This window comes from Mangifera indica, chromosome 7 (genome assembly GCF_011075055.1).
Source record: "Mangifera indica cultivar Alphonso chromosome 7, CATAS_Mindica_2.1, whole genome shotgun sequence".
Classification (NCBI taxonomy): domain Eukaryota; kingdom Viridiplantae; phylum Streptophyta; class Magnoliopsida; order Sapindales; family Anacardiaceae; genus Mangifera; species Mangifera indica.
Genome location: NC_058143.1, coordinates 17,865,304 through 17,884,692, shown reverse-complemented (window position 1 = coordinate 17,884,692; position 19,389 = coordinate 17,865,304). Strand labels below are relative to the sequence as shown.

At 34.3% G+C, this 19,389-nt stretch overlaps 2 protein-coding genes across 6 annotated transcripts; one reads left to right on the top strand and one right to left on the bottom strand.

Moving 5' to 3' along the window:
• Positions 1-157: 157 nt before the first annotated feature.
• Positions 158-7,609, bottom strand: LOC123220346 (cyclin-T1-4-like). 5 transcript variants are annotated; one of them, XM_044642540.1, is made up of 8 exons: positions 7,407-7,607; positions 6,750-6,981; positions 6,119-6,665; positions 5,887-5,968; positions 5,585-5,719; positions 5,106-5,281; positions 897-1,042; positions 158-567 (listed from the first exon to the last, which is right to left on the bottom strand). In XM_044642540.1, exons 3-8 carry the CDS (start codon positions 6,658-6,660, stop codon positions 536-538), a joined length of 1,113 nt encoding a protein of 370 aa, XP_044498475.1. In that variant the 5' UTR covers positions 6,661-6,665; positions 6,750-6,981; positions 7,407-7,607; the 3' UTR covers positions 158-535. The 5 variants fall into 5 exon arrangements, 3 of the variants coding, with proteins under 3 accessions (XP_044498475.1, XP_044498474.1, XP_044498476.1); XR_006503035.1 differs by lacking the exon at positions 6,750-6,981 and adding an exon at positions 1,289-4,901 and having other exon boundaries at positions 7,407-7,608; XM_044642539.1 differs by lacking the exon at positions 6,750-6,981 and having other exon boundaries at positions 7,407-7,605.
• Positions 7,610-13,484: 5,875 nt separating this feature from the next.
• LOC123221341 (probable membrane-associated kinase regulator 1) lies at positions 13,485-14,828 on the top strand. The gene has a single exon (XM_044644181.1). It carries the CDS (start codon positions 13,626-13,628, stop codon positions 14,604-14,606), a length of 981 nt encoding a protein of 326 aa, XP_044500116.1. The 5' UTR covers positions 13,485-13,625; the 3' UTR covers positions 14,607-14,828.
• Positions 14,829-19,389: the final 4,561 nt, after the last annotated feature.

Below are 19,389 nucleotides of genomic sequence, written 5' to 3'. Positions count from 1 at the left end.
AATTCTATTACGAATATTTATCTTTAAATTGCATTAAAACTTTGACTGGAAATAGGCCTTCCGCCTTTCACGTATCACTATAATAGATGGCATGGCCCAATGGCTATATTTATTCAGCTGTTGGCTACGCTGACAATTAAAAATAAAAACGGTAGAGTTAGGCAAAGAATCATCATTGAATTTTGTCAACGCTCCCACAAGTTTATACATACAACAAAATATCTTAGCAGCCAGTTTAGAAAGAAGACATCAACATATCCAATCGTTTTTAAGACAGTCTTCTCGTTCTACATTCTGCATTCTACCGATAAGCGTATCCTGATTTGGTAAAAGAATGCACACATATTACCACATTCCAAAAGTGTATCATTCGTCCCAGGGTGGCTCACTTTTTGCACGGCCATGCCTGCACCAGGGATGGTAAGACGCCGCACCTGTTCTTCACACCTCCTTTCCCCCTTTTTTACAGCAAGGATTTTCAAGTCTGGCAGGAGAAAAACCTTTTTTCTTTACTACTACAAAAGTTTTATTCGTATCAGAAGAGCTCCATTAACTGCTCTGAAACATCTGCATCAAAAATTCAGAAGTTCAACAAATTTTAGACATAAGGTTGGGAAATACACCAAAAGATGAAATTTATCATAGCTCAATTTTAGCATGACATGAGTGAAAATTTTAATCTCGGAAGACAGGTTTTTACAAATAAAATAAATTATGGACGTGAATTTTAGTGTTACTTAAAAGAAGAAAATTTCTCAAAGCTTCTTAACATCCACTTCCCATGTTTATAATAATTCAAACTTCGCATAATTGCAAAGCTCATTTCACATTATTATCGGTGGTTTGTATCTAAACAAATACAACATTAAAATATTTAAAAATAGTGAAAATAATACCTTGAAGAATTGCCGGTGTGGTCTGGAACTCCTGCCAGATATTCTGATAAGTAGCAAGATCCAAATTTAGAAACTTGGCAGCAAGGTAGGCAGCACCAGCAGCAATGTGATGAGGTTTAAACTGAAGCCATAATGAGCTCCGAAGCCTACAAAACACAACAGCAAACTTTAATAACTCATGACAATAACAAAATTACTATTATTAGAACACAGGAGAAAATGTCAAACCATCTGCGGCAACACTAATATGAACAGGCAACATCCTCTACTTATATTGCCACATTGACAGAAAGCATATCGCTACAAGGGTGCATGAGATAAACTATGACATTAAATTCAAAAGCTATAGAACAAGAAAATCAAGCACTGGTTCCAAGTCATTTTTTTCTTACCAACTAAAAAGCACCAATCCAGGTAGAATATATTCCAAGAATCTCTGCAGGATTGCTGATAGAGTACGAAAACTATAGCAAACATGTAATATTCATCTACAGAACACATCAACTCCCAGACCCAGTTCTGCTGCAGGGGCCTTTTAACTCCAGAAACATATGAAATAAAATAACAAAGCAAACAGGAAGGAGCAACAAAATTGTCAACAGTTAAATTTCTCAAGACAAGTGTTTGTCTCTTCCGATCAGTTGGACAGGCTTGTCGACACACATGCTGTGATGCTTCCGGAGCATACATATTACACAAATCCTCAACTGAAGGCTATCACATGAGATAAAACTAAATGAAAATTTTACTTTACAATATTTTTTTTTCTTATATTTATTTTCATAACAAAGTAGGTAGACTATATTATCTGTGTAAGAACTTCAATAATATTACGATAGTAAGATCCAGGGGCAGAGAACATTATATAAATTTTGACGTCAATTTATCTTTTGCATCTCAGGCCCCTAAAATATATATTCAGCCTCCATGATACATACACAGAAGAGCCTGAGGTGATCCATCAAATTTGAAAATCAGTAGTACTACAAATCTCAAATTGACACCATCTTCAACTCCAAACTGTTAATGATAGTTGATTATTAAACAAGGGTTTACATATAGAGAACCCCAAGGATATACAGTAACCAGGATTGAAAATATTATATACATACATACATATATATATATATATATATATATTTTGTTAAGTAATTCAAATCAAGGTTTCACAAGCGTGGCAAAGGCTTGAACTCAGGTCTTCTCTCTGAAAGTTCTAATGTTCCACCAGTTTTGCTAACCTCTGATCTGGAAATTATATTTTAAGCGAGAAAAAATGTGTCAAAAGAAAATTATTTCTGTTTGAAAGCAAGGTGAAGATTATTATTCTTAAGGGAGATCGTACTAGCCAATCAAATTAGGGCAATGACTTGACAAATTGCCCCTTAAAGTCACCACCTCATCTGACTCCTGTCATTAATCATGATACACAAAAAATGACTTTTTTTAGGAGTAACAAGTGACTTCAATTTTCAGGTTTGATTAGGCCACTGTCCACTCATTATGGACAGTGGCCTTTTTTGTAAATATGCAACTGTCTTCACTTACAAAGGTATGATTTAAAAAATAAAAATAAAAGAACTCCACAACAGTTGGAAAGTAGGGCTGGACATGGACCAGGCCAATATTATGAATTATTATTATTCAAATTGCTGATAATTTCCTGCAATATATAACTCAGACCAGAAACTCCCAGTCCATGCCTGAAACTACAAAGAAATGACAGCTCAAACCCACCACAGCTAAAGGCTTAAAGACTTAATTTCTGAACTGCAACATATACTTTCATCTCTACTTGTTTTTAGCTATAGGTCCTCAAATATGGTGCCGTTAATGTAGCAAAAGCCTAAAGGTCTATATATTGTTGGCTCAGACCTTAGAACCAGCCAAACAATACCAATCAGACAAATCTAAGCTTATGCAGCTAAGATAAGTGATTAGCACAGGTATGTTCGGTCAGCCCACAAAAATACAGATTCCTATACAGTTCTATATAACACCTTCCCTACCTCAGGACTGCAATAAGGTCTTCTGTCAATGACCACCCATAGTTAGTTGATGAACATGATAATGATGTTAAATAACAGAATAAAGTAGTGAAAAAACAATCAAAGTGCTAATGTTAATGTATGGGAGAATGAGGAAAAGCATGAACTGCAAGCAAATATACCCCAGCACTATTATGCCTAGCATGGAAATCAATGACTCGTTTTGTAGTTCAAAGAAATACATTATCAACTTATAGGCCACTATTCAAGTGTCTGTATCTGTGTGCACAAGTTAGTGCATGCATGGGGAATCTAGAATACATTTTTTGTGCTTATATTAGGAAGCAAGCACTTTTAGTTCCCTTATTCTCTATCCTACTTGTCCAATTTGGATAGTATGAATTGACATCATCACAAATCTTACCCATTTAGATGTTTAACAAGCAATTAAGATATCAAGAAATGTGACACATAACTTGTAAAGTTTGAGGGAAAATACCCACATAAGATACACAACATATTAAAAGCCCTTTAAAATCCTGATTCCATCTTAGACACCCAAAAAAAAAAAAGAAAATCATGGATAATTTAACACCCACCCAGAAAAAAAACTAAGCATTGACAAATTGCCAATAATTGGCCAAAATTGATCAAACATCTATTACTTCACCTTTGCAGCATACAATATAATTGGTCTTGACAATAAGAACAAATGATTAGACAAAAATTTCTTTTGCATATAAGAAATATTATGATGGAGAGGAGAAAAATAAAAACAATAAAGGATAAGTCGGATGAAGAGGGGTAATGGGTACAGGAACCTGAAAGTTCTACAGTAATACTAACTGAAATATTCCCACAGCAAAATTGATGAAAGATTTTCAATAAATTATTTTTATTAGTTACAAGGCCCTGCTTTTTTTCCCTCTTTCTCTTTCTCTCATCAAAGATGCCTTATCCTTCATTTTTTTATCTTTCCCACCCTCTGCTATTTCAGAACATTGTTCTTTCATGTGCTATATAAGGTTTTTTGAAGAAAAAAAAAAGCAAATTAAGCAAAAAATACACAGTATTTTGGGCTAAACTATCATACACAAATACTATCTGGGCTATTAAGCAGATACCAAAAACAGAGTAGTAGCCCTGTACAGAGTTGAAAAAAATTTTATCATATATATATACACACACAACAAGAATTTTCATTTAAAAAACCCAGTAATATTTTGAAAATTTTGTAACACTAATTTCTCCAAAAAAGTTTAACAGAAATGAAACTATAGTACGATTGTAAATTAATATATAAAAAAACTGCAGACCCTTAAAACAATTGTGGGCAAGAACATAATATATGAATATTAGTCTCCTTTAAATCAATGGTTTTGGTATATATCAATGAGAATAAACAGCACGAGGAGAAGTTGCTGGAGTTCAAAATCTTGAGTTTGTAAAAATACCAGATAAGAGTTTTTTTTAAAATAAAAGTGAGACTTCAAAAAAAGAAGAATTTAAAAGTAAAATTTGGCTGGCATCAGAGTTTATGCGGTTTTCTTTACTATCCCAGACCAAGTTTATAGGCTATGCCGCTTAAAGTGATCAACAATACATCAGCAGGTCAACTTCAACCTTAAAAACAAAACTTTCCATGAACAGCACATCAATCCGCCAGCTAACAGTATTCAAACACGTGAGCAAGCTAATCATGTGTAGCCCCTGCAATATTGTGTCATGCCAAAAGAATCAATATCCCATGCCAGAATAACTATGCAGAGTTGCAGCTCTGAAGAAGAAAATGATTGACACAATTAGCACACAGTTTAACCATAAAAGAGTGGAAGTGTATCCTCCAAGCCCATACTACCCGAAATCTCAGTCGGCTAACTGGTTGTGATCTGAAACACCCACTAGCCCATATATATAAGATATACACAATCAAGATGCAAGATCACTTCCTTGTTCCTAAATTAGGTTCCTAGTTGAAATACTCCAGCCAACTACAAAATAATCCATACCAAACAGGTACCTGAGGAGAGAGCAGAATCAGAATCATAGTACAAAAGTGAAAAAAAAAAGACCAGAGTGTATAGGATCAAAGTGAACAACATGTACTAGAAAGTCGCATCTGTAAATCTAATTGAAGTAATCATTACAAATGCATTGTACCTGTCAGATAAAAGCATTCAAAAAATTACAGGATCATTGAAAACATTGAAAGTTGTGAACTTACCCTTCACTAACAAGGTTTAATGCCACATTCACCAAAACAGTTTGCGAAAGACCTAATTTGTTAAGAATGGATGTCAGAGGACCATATGGATGTTGCACATTTAGTTCAAAATTTAGAGTGGTCAGTATCATTTGCTCAGCCTCAGTCACTCGCTCCCGATACTGCTCAAACCAGTCCTGTTTGATACAAAATTTATTTCATGTCAGTATACTAAAAACCTTATTTTCTTAAGTTCACATCATGCTAGAAGGCATGTTGAAATGCATAATTGAATAGAATCCTTGAGAGTCTTCTAACAGTTCTGCATAGATAAAGATGATTACAAGACAGCTTTAATTCTAAAAATTTAATAAAAAGAGTTAAACAAATCAGCTGGAAACTCTAATGAAGCAGTCAATCCATGAAACAAAATTGTCTAACACTTGTTCATATAACCTCTATTTACATATTAAAACAGAGGGAGTTCAGAAACCACTCACAACAGGAAGCAGATAAGACAACAGAGTAATATCCTGCTTATGGTAAATTTCCGAAGAAGCTTTCACAACATCATTTAGAGGACGAGGTGTCTCTTCAGACTTTGCAGCAAGAAAGAGAGCAGCAGTAGCAATCAACTGTGTAAAACTCAAATCATTAAAAAATATGTATCAACAGAAACTACAACCATAAAACAAGTAGAATGAGTTTTTTCTCACACAGTTACACAGATTAATTCTTCTTGGAAACAAGGCTCCAAGAAAAGAAATAACAGAACATATACTGAAACTTCTGGATGACTTACAAATCTATCATGGCAGGCATGTGATCGGCGGACAAAAAACCGGTGACATAAAACCATGGCAGTGCCAATAGTGGTCTGTGGTCTGTAGCATAAAATTACTGTTAATATGATAGGGTGGGAGAAAACAACAGAATACGAATATTATAATCACCACAAGTAATAGGTTACAGAATCCTTTCAGATAGTTCTAAAAGAAAAATCACAAAATGAAGTCCTGCAGATGAGAGCTTACAAGTCAAGCTGGTTTCCAAGCTGCTGAATGAACCCGCAATATGAATACCGTAAATGTGTTTCACGTACTGCATCAATACCGTCTTTTCTTGAAGGTGAGTGTCTCTCAATTTCATCCCTTGACATGAACACTGGTTCTTCATCATCCAATTTTGAGCGGTCACGTTTACAACTTGTTGATGTAGATACCTCAGTGTTAGATTTCAAAGCAGGCGGAACCAAATAGTTATAGACTGAAGGTGCAGCACTCTCATATCGCTTGGGCTGTGGCAAATAGTTCATTGTGCTATCTGCCCAAGATGAAGCTGAAAATTTTCTCCTCTTGTATGATGGTGCATTGTCTGGTTGAACATAATTAAAATTATTAAAACGTTCCCAGTATCTCCCAGAGTAGTCCTGGAAACCATTATAGTTTTGAACATGATTATAATTCCAACTTTTGTTCCTGTTACTATTATTGATGAAGTTATTTCTATTGGAAGAGGACCACCGGCTATCTTGGTAGCCATCTCCTTGTGGCCGGTAATTTCGCATAAAAGACATTGTCCCTGTTCAAAGAAATGGTCAAAAATATAGCAATAATTAATTATTAAAAAAAGAAAAGCCGCTACCTATCTTCACATATCCCTTACCCAGATGATAGATTACAATCTTTCAATTGTATCAAATGCTGTTACTGCAAGTTTTGATAACGCTTAGGGTCTATCCAATTATAAGTTAGATATAATTCATTGTTCTTGTTAGAAATCCAAACGAAGCACCTTCAGTTCGAAGGTTTTGAAATTCGACCTTTCCATAAAAAGAATCCCATTTCGTGTTTTCCAAGGGACTGCGTCTAAATATTATCTCAAAACCCTAAATTAACTGTTTCCAAAATAACACCAAATACAATAACGTTAATGAAATATAGGAAGGGAAAATAAAAACAGAACTTCGTCAAAAATTAAATCAGTTATAAATAACCAGCTTCAATAACTATTTTATATACGGTTGATTCCGATTTAATCTATCTTTAAACAGGTCAACCACAATTGTCAATAAATTTCCCGAAAACACAATCTACTACGTCGCAAATAATTTTAGAGAAGAAAATAACATTAAAAAAAAAAATCAACATCTTAAAAGCTGAAAAGAGAACTATAAGCATCGATCTGCGTAAACTGATCTACGCCCAAGCAGCACGAAACGCGAGAAATATAGCAAGTCCAATAAAAAAAATATCAGCAAAAAAATTTGGCTAAAATAATTCCGACAAATCAAAAGATATTCAAACAGACAGTCATCGTTACCGGATTATCAGAGAAAGAGATGAAGAAAGCTCCGTGATCGGGATTCAAAATAGAAGAAAGAAGCCTGTAAATAGTCAAAGAAACGAAAAGAAAAAGATGATGAATTATGCTGTTTAAGCAAAGACGACTTTAATTATTGTGACGATTATCTAAATATTCGGTGGTGCAGTGGTATTTCTTTTCCTTTTCTTCTTTCTGTTTGGTTTGGTTTGGTTTGGTGAGGTAAGAAGTTTGGTCTTGTCAGGAAAGCTTAGGGCTTAGCTAACCCAATCCGCATTTTCCAAATGTTGTACGGTTTCTGTTGTAGACTCCAATTTCACAAGGCCCAAATGTTGGTGCCCACCGAATAACAGGCCTGCCCAATGAAATATGTTAAATTTTATTCTTTAATATTTCTACTTAAATTGACTCACAGTTTGTACCCACTTTTTTCATCATGGTTAATAGAAACGTCGTTTTGCAGCCAAGTTGGAATTGTAGTGGGATCCCAGCAAAGCAACTCCCTTCTCTGCTATGAAGACCACCCACAATCGCCATGAAATTCCAACCACTACCATTCCCAAGCCAACAACACACTGCCACGAACACAACCACAGTTGCCACTAGCACCCACCATCGGCACATTGCAACTTCCATCACTAGCCATCATTGACCCACCCTTCCATCACACTCTCACACCATCATATGTGGCGATTGTCCAAACCATGTGCCAGCAACAATCCACCACATAAATAAGCGTTTATAAAGAAATGTTAGGATCAATTCATACATACTATGTGTTGGTTTTAAAGAGAGTTACTCATATAACCAAGGTGTTAAATATTTGTTCTAACTTACCTGGCTAACATAAAGTTGAGAAAAGAGAAAATAATATATAAATACTTCACCATATATGATTAAGTGACATACATGTGATTTATTTCATATAATATAAGAAAAGGTTAAGATAAAAGTTATGTGACGAAAATAAAAAAATATATAAAAGGGAAAAAATGGGGATTATTTACCGTATGATAGATATTTATACTTACTGAATAATATACATGAGTGGGACTTTGTTTATGAGATTATGTTTTGGTGTTTCTATGATGTTTAGTTTGTTTTAGTTATGTACAAGCATTTGGATTATTTTTACCTTATGTTTATGAAGTTTTTGAGTAATTGGATAATATTTATGGCACTTTGGGATTGATTTTGCATTTATTTAAAGAAAAAAAAACATTATAGTAGTTTTTAGAATGTTGGATGTTTTAATGGTAGGATCCCGATGTGAAGAGTTACATAAATGTATAAATATAAGATATAAAATTTTTAAGATTTTATCAATATTTTACTCAAACCGGATCATGAACTCGTGAGTTTATTGAGTTGACTAACAGAAAATTCAAAGTCGACTATAATTAAGTTTAGTTTAAATTTCAAAATCGACTATAATCGAATTGAGCTTACACGGCCCGTTTACCCCCTATGTCGAATCTCGAACTATAGGTGCACACTGAGAATAAGTGTTAGATGAACCTCTATGCTTTAATTTAGTCATTGGTGTGTGAACCTAATCTTCAATTTTGTATTTTTGTTGTATCGCATTTTTCAAATCATTTTGTCTTGAATTACGATCTAAACAAATTTATTGTATCTTTTTTTGAGACATAAATTTATTTTTGGATCACAACATACAAACAATTAAGATGACTTCAACTAAATAACCTTCTCTCTCTTTTTTTTTTTTTTTAAATAAGATCATAGCCAAACACCCAAAAAAAATAAATTAGAAAAATAGACATTAATCTAAACTTAAAGTTTTAATATTATTTGTTAAAAAAATCTTTTACAACTCTATTGAAAAATTCTGATAGAATCTAAAACAAATTTACATATTTAATTAACAACTTTATTTGTTTTCCAATTTATACATATAAACCTCACTTGCGATGGCAATTTAAGATGGTTGTGTTAAGATTTAATTTGAACCTATATAATTGAATCAGGATTCTATGATGGATTATAAATTGTGATAACAGACTTTAAATGGGATATGATACGAATGTCTTTCCTAATTGAATCAACATAATCTTCGAATCAACATATTTATGTTATTTTTGGCATAACCACGTTGAAAAGATAAAAATATTTTTTATTATTTTTGATAATACTAAAATAACATAAATATGTTGCCTTCGAACTTGATTTCATAATCTTTTTGCATTGATTTAAAAAAAAATTAAGGGCAAAAGGACTCTTACCCACCCAAGTTTTAGATTATTCTAAAAAACATATATATGGTATTTTTAAAATTCAAATATTTACACATAAATTAATTTTTATTATAATTTTTTATTAAAAATAAGAGTAAGATTATCCATTAAATCTAAAACCCTAAAAATTTGTATAATTTTTTTACTTAATTTAAAAAATTAATTATAATTAATTTTGAAAAATTATATTTTCCCTCTATAGTCTTTTCTTTTATCTCTAGCAACCAAATGTCATTTCAGTTGTCGACCAATCTTCCTATCATCATCTTCTCCTCCCATTGGCATTCTCATAAGATCAATTTTGTAAGACAAGACAAACTATATTCGTCTGATGAAGAGATAAAAACGAATTATCTTTATCTAATCGATCTCTATCTCTGTAATTAGAGACCGAGAAATATGTATCTCCTCTCTGCTTTGCCCTCATTCCCATCCACATATTCGTCTTTTTATATTAATATTTTTACTTAAAATACTAGTATATAATTATAATTTTAAAATATTTATATATTTTAAATTTATTTATATTTTTGTTACACATATTAAAATAACTTATATATAATATTTATAATATTTGAAATAATATGTTAATTTTAATTTTAATTTATTTTATTATTTATTATAGTTAAATAATAGAAAAAGGGATTATTTTTTTTAATAAAAATAAAGATGGAAAGTGAATGAGAATGGAATTGTTCTTCATTGAAAGAGAAGGGTCGAAAAATCTTTTTTTATCCCATAACACAGATAAAAATTGATATCTATTATAGATACGAAGACGGTGATTAGGGCTGGATTCGAATCGAGCCAGCTTGAGCTCGAGCTGGCTCAGATTGGCTCGATAGATTTTTTTTTTAAATTTTTTATACAAAACGACGTCGTTTTGATTCATATATATTAAAAACGATGTCGTTTTGATATAAAAAACAAGTCGAACCGAGCAAAAAACGAGCCGAGACAAAAACGAGCTGAACTCGAATCGAGTCGAGTTGAGCTTGAGCCGCCCATAAATAAACCGAGCCGAACCCGAACTGGCTACGAGCCGAGCTCAGCTCGGTTCGAATCCAGCCCTAACTGTGATTGAGAGCACCTATGGTAGTCATCCTTATCTTAAGTACATCCAAACCAATTAGAAGTGGGCCAAACGACTATTTCCCACCCAAGGTTTGATGATTTCTCAAGTTTTCACTCTTTAACTATGGAAATACCAAACATCCACCCATGATTGGTTAGATTTAACAAAACCCTAATGGTGGTAAATTTAATCTCATTTCCCCCCTAAAAGTTTAAAAACTAACATTTTTTTCCTAAGCTAAGTTTGAAAATATCGCATTTCCCCCCTAGAGTTTATCTCTCCGGCGCCATCACCGGCCGTCTTCCCCTCCCGACGATTTCTCTTCCACCGACGGCCGCCCTAAACTCTTGCACTACTCATCCGACGCAGAGATAAGTCGTCTGGGAAGAGAAATCGTCTTCCCAGCGACTTATTTGACGACGACGATCGCATTTTCTTCATCGTAGTTGGAAGATGAAGACGAAGATTAAGTCTGATCACAGTTGGAAGATGAAGACGACGACGACTGGGAAGACGAAGAACTTCGTCTTCCCCGACGAAGTTCTTCGTCTTCCACGGCTTCTCCGATCCGATGGGGGGTCCAAATGAGAGGAAAGAGATCGTCGGAAGGAGAGGATACTTCGGGAGGGAGAGACCGTCGGCAATGGAGCCGGAGATGTCGCCGGAGATTTCAAAAAGAAACCTTAGGGTGAAACTGCGATTTTTTAAAACTTAGACTGGGGAAAAATTTTAATTTTTAAAGTTTAGAGGGGCAAAATAGATTCTATTTAAGTTTATTTTTAATATTATAGAGAAAATGACGATTTTACCTTTGCCACCGTTAGAGTTTTGTTAAATCTAACCGGTCATGGATGGGTGTTTAGTGTTTCTATAATTAAAAGGTGGAAACTTGAGAAAACATCAAACCTTAGATGGGAAATAGTCATTTGGCCATTAGAAGTGACATCGAGATATCAATTAAGCCATAAAAGACCAATAGAATTATTACACATGTCCAGTGATGATGGACATACACACTTGAATTCTTCTCCTCTATCTTCCGTATTAGATTTGGTTTCCGTGCTTCTGTGGGGTTGCTTTGAAGAAATTTATGATTCAACAGCGCATGCATGCAAGGTCGATGCACTGGCCCTGAAGATCTTCAACAACTAAGCGGACGATCATTAACCAGCGTTCATCTTAATTTTCAAAACTTAATCAACCATTTCTTCAAGCTTCCCGAAGTTTTTACTTAAATTAGTCCAAATTACAGAGTAATTAATGACAACTAAATCCACAGCTTTTGGCCTTTTGGGGCAAAACACAGCTGTACAACAGGTCAAACCTGATTAATACCAGATAAAAATAAATTAATAAATGGGTATTGGATTGGATTGGATTGGCTGTACAACTGTAACACTGACCATACTAATTACTAAATAGAGAACCCCAGCGGCCTTTTTGTGCTAATTAAGGCAAAAATGACTATATCCCACCCAAGTTTAAGTGTCTTTTCAAAATTATATAATAGAGTTTAAAAAATTTAAAATCTCACTTGTAACGTTACTGTCATTAAAATTCTCAGCTAAAAGAAGAGATAAAATTATTATTTTATTAATAATATTAAAAAATATAAAATTTATTATTTTTTCCCCTTTAAATTTTAAAAACTAATAACTTCACTCTTAATTAAAGTTTTCTAAGTTTGAAAAATCATATTTTCCTCTTAAATTTTTTCTTCACCTCTCCGGTCACCATCTCCGGCATTGAGGACTTCCACTCTCTACCCTAAATCGTTGGTCAACGTACGTAGACAAATCTAGAATGAATCTCTTTGTCAGAGATGAAGAGATTGACGAGATCTAGGCGAAAAGATCTATATCTCTTTGTCGACGAGGAGATGACGAAGCGTCCAAATCTCCTTGTCGACGAAGAGATTTGGAATCTTTTTGCCCATATCTCTTTGTTCTTTATCGACGAAGAGATCCAGATCTCTTTGTTTGTGAACAAACTTCGTCGTCGTCCTTTCCAGATCATCAGAGAAAATGGCCAAAGGGGAAGAAAAAAATTCAAAAGTTTTGGGGGAGAAATGTGATTTTTCAAAGTTTACAAACTTTTAGAGGGGTGAAATATTAATTTTTAAATTTTAGGAGAGAAAAATATAATAAATTTTATATTTTTTTAATATTATTAATAAAATAATAATTTTATTTCTATATTTAACTGAACATTTTAATTTCAGTTGATCAATAGGTAGATTTTGGTTTTTTTTAAACCTTATGGTATGATTTTGAAGTAGCACCTAAACATGGGTGGGACAGTCCTTTGGCCGCTAATTAAACGAAATTAATTATAAATTTTGCTTAAATAAAGCTACCTTAATTAAAATATTAATGTTAACCTTTCTAACCCATGATCCAACCCCACATTTCACGTTTAAAGCACGTGACACCTAATTGCTGGTAATCACGGCCTGACGGGTCACCCGTTTTGCACACAGATAGAAAGAGACGTTTCAATTCAAACTCCATGTGCTTCCCTTCCTTCCTATTTCTAAGAGCCCCCACCATTTCTCTAACCACCCACATTAATTTAACGTAACACAAAATACAAGAAAAATAATTATTTTTCATTTCCTTATATAAAATCTCAACCATATATTGTTTTTACTAAAAACTTTCCAATTCCATTCAATGATTGGAACTATTTTCAGGTCATAATTTGTATTTTATAAAAAATAGCAATAAATTTAGCTTTTTTCCATAATTTATTAATAAAGAGGGGCATTTGTGTAAATACGCTACTACAGCGCGTGGAGTCAAACAAATACGATCCATTTTTTAAGTCTAACGATGTAATATAGGAAGCACCGATTTAACTCGCCTCTCAGTTTTTGCTTTCGCCGCAAAGATGGGGCGGAGGAGGGAGAAAGATTCAACAAGATCTCAAACTCTACCGCCTTCACCATCGCACTCTTTCTCGTCATCGTCTTCCTCGGACTTCGAATTCACCATTTCAATCTCTCCACGCAACAAGTCTTCTTCAACTCTTTGTCCGGCCGACGAGCTTTTCTACAAGGGTCAGCTGTTACCTCTCCATCTTTCTCCTCGCATTTCCATGGTCCGTACACTTCTTTTAGCTTCCTCGAGCACTTCGTCCTCCTCCGACACAACCACCACCGCCTCACGTGACTCCACCGGTAGCGCTTCTTCTCAAGAATCCAACTCGTCCTTCAACAGCGACCTCGTGTTGCTTGCTGACTGTGACTCGTCACGACCGAGTTCGGTCACCGAGGATGACGAGTTCAGAAGGTTGAATGGCAGCCAGAGTTTTCAAAGCCAGATCAAGAAAAACAAGTACTTCTCTTTAGCAAGATTTTCGTCCGTGTTCAAAAAGGAGTCTTCGAAGAATCGCGACACAGATAACATCGCTAGCTCTTCGGTCAAAAGAATGAGCACGTCGGCCAAAGAGGTGATAAGAAAATATCTGAAGAAAGTGAAGCCATTGTATGAGAAATTAGCTCAAAAACAACAGCAAAAAATGGGAGGAGGATCAGTAATAAAAACCGAGAGATCCGTAAGAGAAATAAACATATCTACTAAAAACACAGTGAAAGAAAGCAGTAGTGGATTTTCCCACTCTTTCTCGGGAAACTTAAGGTATCCAAAAAGGAGAAGCTGTGTTTCAAGCTGTCCATCGTCGATGAGGTCGTCGCCAAGTCACTCAGGCATACTCTCTCGAAGTGGATTCGCAGGTATCAGTGGGGGCAACGCCGGGGGCATCTACTCTTCAAATTCATCGACAATGGAAGAGTTGCAGAGTGCAATTCAAGGTGCAATTGCTCACTGCAAGAACTCCATGAACAAGAGCTTGGTCAGTAATGAAATTTAAGATTAATCATTAGTATTATTATTTAACCTTGTGATGATAAATTAAATCTAATTAATCACAAAATTCTAATCAATATATCATGTTCCTGTTCATGGAGTTTGCTTTGATGAGATGAAGGCCGCCACGTGAAGTTATCGTGTAACCCTAGTGAAGTTATTTTCTTGGAATTTGTAACTTTCAGGCTTTTTCCTTCGTAACAAAATCCATTTACATTTTGCGCTCCTTTTTTTGTCCCTTTCTCTTCAATTCTATCTTCTCTCTGCATGAAAGAGTTAGCTTTTGTGGCAGCAAATTCGGCTGCCATTGCTTGGCAATGGAATCATCCATGTGCGTGAGAGTAAATGGAGGCTTCCGAATTTTTGATTCGATAAGACGGTGGCATTATTTATTACTCTTTTATGAGAAATAGCACTGAAGTTTACGTATTAATATTTCAAATTTGAAATACACGTCTCTCTGTTCAACGAGTGTATCTGTGTAGGGCCTTAACATTTTAAATAATGAAAAATTCATGAAACTGTAAACAAAGTTTAATCACTCATATTAAGTTATAATTAGCATAATAATCCGAACTGATTTAATGGCTTGGAAGCAATGGCACAGCACTGATGCGGAAGACTGTATGATTTTTATGATACAATGATACCGTACATGAGCAGTGGTTTCTCTGGGTTCAGAAATCAGAAGGGCTACATACAATGGACTGGTCATCATCGCTCATCTGTAGATCTTTCAAATCTAAGTCCACATCTAGGACCGACGTATAATATTTCTACATGCTTTGAATTCTGATGCACCCGAGCCTTTGACCCGTATTAGTCACCACTTCACTGGATACGTGTTCTTCATTCATGTCAACAATTGAATTTCACAACGGCAAAATCTCATACTTGCAAATCAAAACTACATCGATTTCTTAATCAAACACCTCAATTAGTAGGATTTTGAAGAAATAGTTGTAGGAGATTAGAAGCCTACCACGAAAATTATGAGCTTTTTTATCCAAATTTATATAATTTTGTACTCTTAATAGTTTTTTAAAAGTTAGAAGGCTATTTTTAATTTAAATTTTAATACATTTTGAAGGTTATATTTGTGGGTTTTAAAAAATTCAAAATCTTATAATCTATATACTAATTATCATTAAATTTTTTTATTAAAGATATAAATAAAATCGTTATTTTATTAATAATATTAAAAAATATAAAATTTATTTTTTTCCCTTCAAATTTATTTTTTTCAAATTTCCCCCTCCCCTGAAATTTTTTCTTCACCCTTTTGACCACTATCTTTGGTGTCGACTATTTTTTCTCTCACTTAATCCGTTGGCAGACCCACAGAAAGTGATCTAAAACAGATCTCCTCATCAGATACGAAGAGAATATCTTGATAGATATTTTTAGTTCAATGACGAGACAAAAAGATCCCAGATCTTTTTGACGACGAGACGAAGAGATCCCAAATCTCTTTAACGACAAGACAAAGAGATTCTAGATCTTTTCATTATCGAATCTCTTTGTCATCGAATCTTTTCATCTCAGATGAAAAAATATACTCTAAATCGTTGTTTCTATGTCGACCAATGGTTTAAGTTGGAGAGAGGAGATTATCAATGCTAGAGATGGTGATTGAAAGGGTGAAAAAAAAATTTGGGGGAGGGAGGGGGGGGGGGAGGGGATATGACTTTTGAACATTAAAAAACTTTAATTAAATTAAAATTATTAGTTTTTAAAATTTAGAGTAGAAAATATAACAAATTTAAATTTTTAAATATTTTAGTGACAGTTGGTCCATAAATAAAATTTTAAATTTTTTAAACCTTGTAACGATAATTTAAAAAACGTACTAAAGGTTGGGTGAGAAAAAGTCCCTTGACCTTTGTGAAGTATACTTCTCTTCTGGATTACATCTAATAAAATCTAATAAAAAAGAAGTGTCATATTCGCAGTTGGAAAAGCAGCTTCCGTGGCAAAGCAAAATAAGAAGATGAAGTTTGATGTGATTTAAGTTTGAAAGAGTAGGCACATGATACGACCTGCAATGACATATTAGTTGAGAGGGACAAGACAAGAAGACTTATAGATGGTGATAATACTGTCCTGAACGATCAATTATAGTGTTTGATGCGTCTCAAACACATTCTACTTACGAGTTGTGGCATTAAACACGCCATAAAAAGCTGTCCTTTTAACTTAACCTTGTCTCTCTCTCCTGATGATTGAGAAAATGTACCAGATTAGTCGGTCTATTAGTCCAGGCTTTATCTTTCGTAATTAAAAAAAAAAAATGCCATTAAATTTACATTATTCTTTGGGAAACTTCATTTGGTATTTTCTCGAGGAGACAGCGAAGCCATCCCAGATTGTAAGTAAACGATAAATCCCTATTTCAGGAGGAAGAGGAAGATCTGGAAGTGCAATGGAAGCAGGCAGTCACGTGGTAGAGCACAAATACTAAAATGGAGGTGGTCCTGCGCTTCCTGTTCACGTGGCTGGGCCTTGGGTTCATGTTAAACAGCGCCATTTCAGGACACATTATTGATACCAGTACCTCCGTAAAAGTCCCTTCACTTTCTACGTCGCTGCATGTGATTGTAAAAATGAAATAATTCTACAGTATTAATGTTCACCATTATATTCTATACTGCATGATACAAAACTAAGTCTGAGGAGACTGCTTAATTCTACAAGATTATACAGCCATAATTAATGCAAAACTGTTGATTTGGTGAAAGGTTAATGAGGGCAGACAAAATAATTATATTAGTGGAGCATTGCTTTACAATATTGCTTAAAATTTATGCTCCCAGCTGCCTTTTAATCCGTAATCACCATTCTCAGAGGCCTATAGAATCCAAATCTCTAAAGCCATCCACAAAATGCCAAAATGGCTGCTACATGTATAAGCCATCTTGTGGCTGCATGGGTTGTTGTCAAAACTCTCTAGTTAATCTATTGTAAGTGATAATTACATTAAAGCTTGAAGTAGAAATCTGTCATCTTTGAAGCATATTTGCCTTTTCTTTAGTTATAATTCTGTCGGCTTAAGACATCTTTAGACAAACTAATTAAGTTGAAATAAAGAGTTAAAAAGTTTAATCTTCAATGAAACTGGCGTTGGTGTTTGATCATTTGCAAAATATAATTCCATTTGTAGCTAGATGTTCTACAAGTTATGATATAAGTTCTCGAAGCTGAATTACTGTCTCCTAGAAGGACAGCTTATCTGAGTCACAGGCATTGAATACCTCAGGTTCTTTTGATCTTTGTCACTGCTTCCTCCGCCTTAGCTTGCCTGATGAGTCAATACAAGATAGGGAATGATCTCAAGGTGTTCAATTTAATTATCCAACATGAGTTGTAGTGCAAGTCTTGTAACAGTTGATCTTGTTCACCAATTATTCAAATCATATAAGAATGTTCTTGCCATTGTTTTTAGCTCGAAATCTCTTGCGCCAAATTGGTATTTTGGCAAAGAAAAATCCATGATACTCTCCAATCGTTTGTTCCACGCATGTGGCTACCCCATGGAGCGGACAATTGATAATGACATAACGAAGTATTTTTATGATAGGATTTATATGACAGTTCAGCTGGCAAGAACAATTGCAACAATGTTTGGGTTGACGAATTCGTTTTTGTGGCCGATGGACAAGTTGGCGTCAAACGGAATGGGAAGAAGATTTGAAATGGGAGGAAGGCCGGTGGAGGCTCTGCAACCAACAATTGGGTTTTTGGGTGTGTTAATTGGATGAGAATGTGACAGTAAACGAGAGAGTTGGCGACAAAAATTAAAAAAAAAAAATGACATTTTGTCTTTTTTGCTTTTTTCCAGATAATTAAGTTAGGCTTTTGGATATTAATGCGGTCTTCATCAATCCTTTTATTTTCTTCTTTTTCAGAGAAGTTAACATAAATTCATGTTGTATGGATAAATATAAGAAGAAAAGTATCAGATTCCAGCTTATTTATTTTCCACACGCAGCTTATGGATAGGATTATAACAATTTAGCATGTGGCCGGACACGTACGGACGCACGCGCGCGGTATTACTGTGAGCGTGAATAAGAAAGATCCTGGCTTGGCCCAAGGCAATTCTGGAGTAGACCAAGCCGCCTCTGGCATTATCGTCGACATGGCCCAGGTCAAATCAATACTATTCCGGGGTGATACAGCAGTTGGATTGCCGAAGAATGTTTGTTTGGGTGACAAGAGAAATGGTTTTATGTATAAAAGAAAAGCATAAGTTTAAATTTTTTTTTATAAAAGAAAAATGGTAATCTAATTTTAAATATTTGATTAAATATTAAATATAATTATATAATTAAATAATTTAAAATTTAAAATAAATTACTAATTATAATAATATATTATTTAAGTAAAAAAATTAATTACTATTTTAACAGCTATATTTAGTATAATTTAATCTGACTTCAAATTACCATCCAACGTGATTGCGAGATATGATGTGATTGTTTTCAAGATTTGGTTGGCCTTTGCCACTAACTTTTCAACTTTAATACAATGCAGCCTTTAGTGATTAGGTTAGGCTTAACTTGATAGATACTGATAGATAGATGCCTTCTGTTCTGATCAAGCGAGTGATGGTCAAACAGCAGTGGGCTCCCTCCTCCACCTCCACTTAGCAATAGTAATACTGGATAGGCAGGCTTTTGCATTAAACCAGAACTAAGCCAAATTCATTCAGTTTGTGTATATGGTCCACTGCCAAGCCTTTGCATTGGAGTCTTTTCAGGGTCAATTCCTATTCCCAAATAAAACAA

Bases quoted from the DNA above. Each gene is read 5' to 3' on its own strand.
- LOC123220346 (XM_044642540.1), bottom strand. From the start codon at position 6,660: ATGTCTTTTATGCGAAATTACCGGCCACAAGGAGATGGCTACCAAGAT. The intron at 5,720-5,886 runs GTAAGTCATCCA...AGTTTTACACAG, and splicing joins ATGCCTGCCATGATAGATTT to TTGATTGCTACTGCTGCTCT. The intron at 5,282-5,584 runs GTGAGTGGTTTC...TGTATCAAACAG, and splicing joins TGTCTTATCTGCTTCCTGTT to GACTGGTTTGAGCAGTATCG.
- LOC123221341 (XM_044644181.1), top strand. From the start codon at position 13,626: ATGGGGCGGAGGAGGGAGAAAGATTCAACAAGATCTCAAACTCTACCG.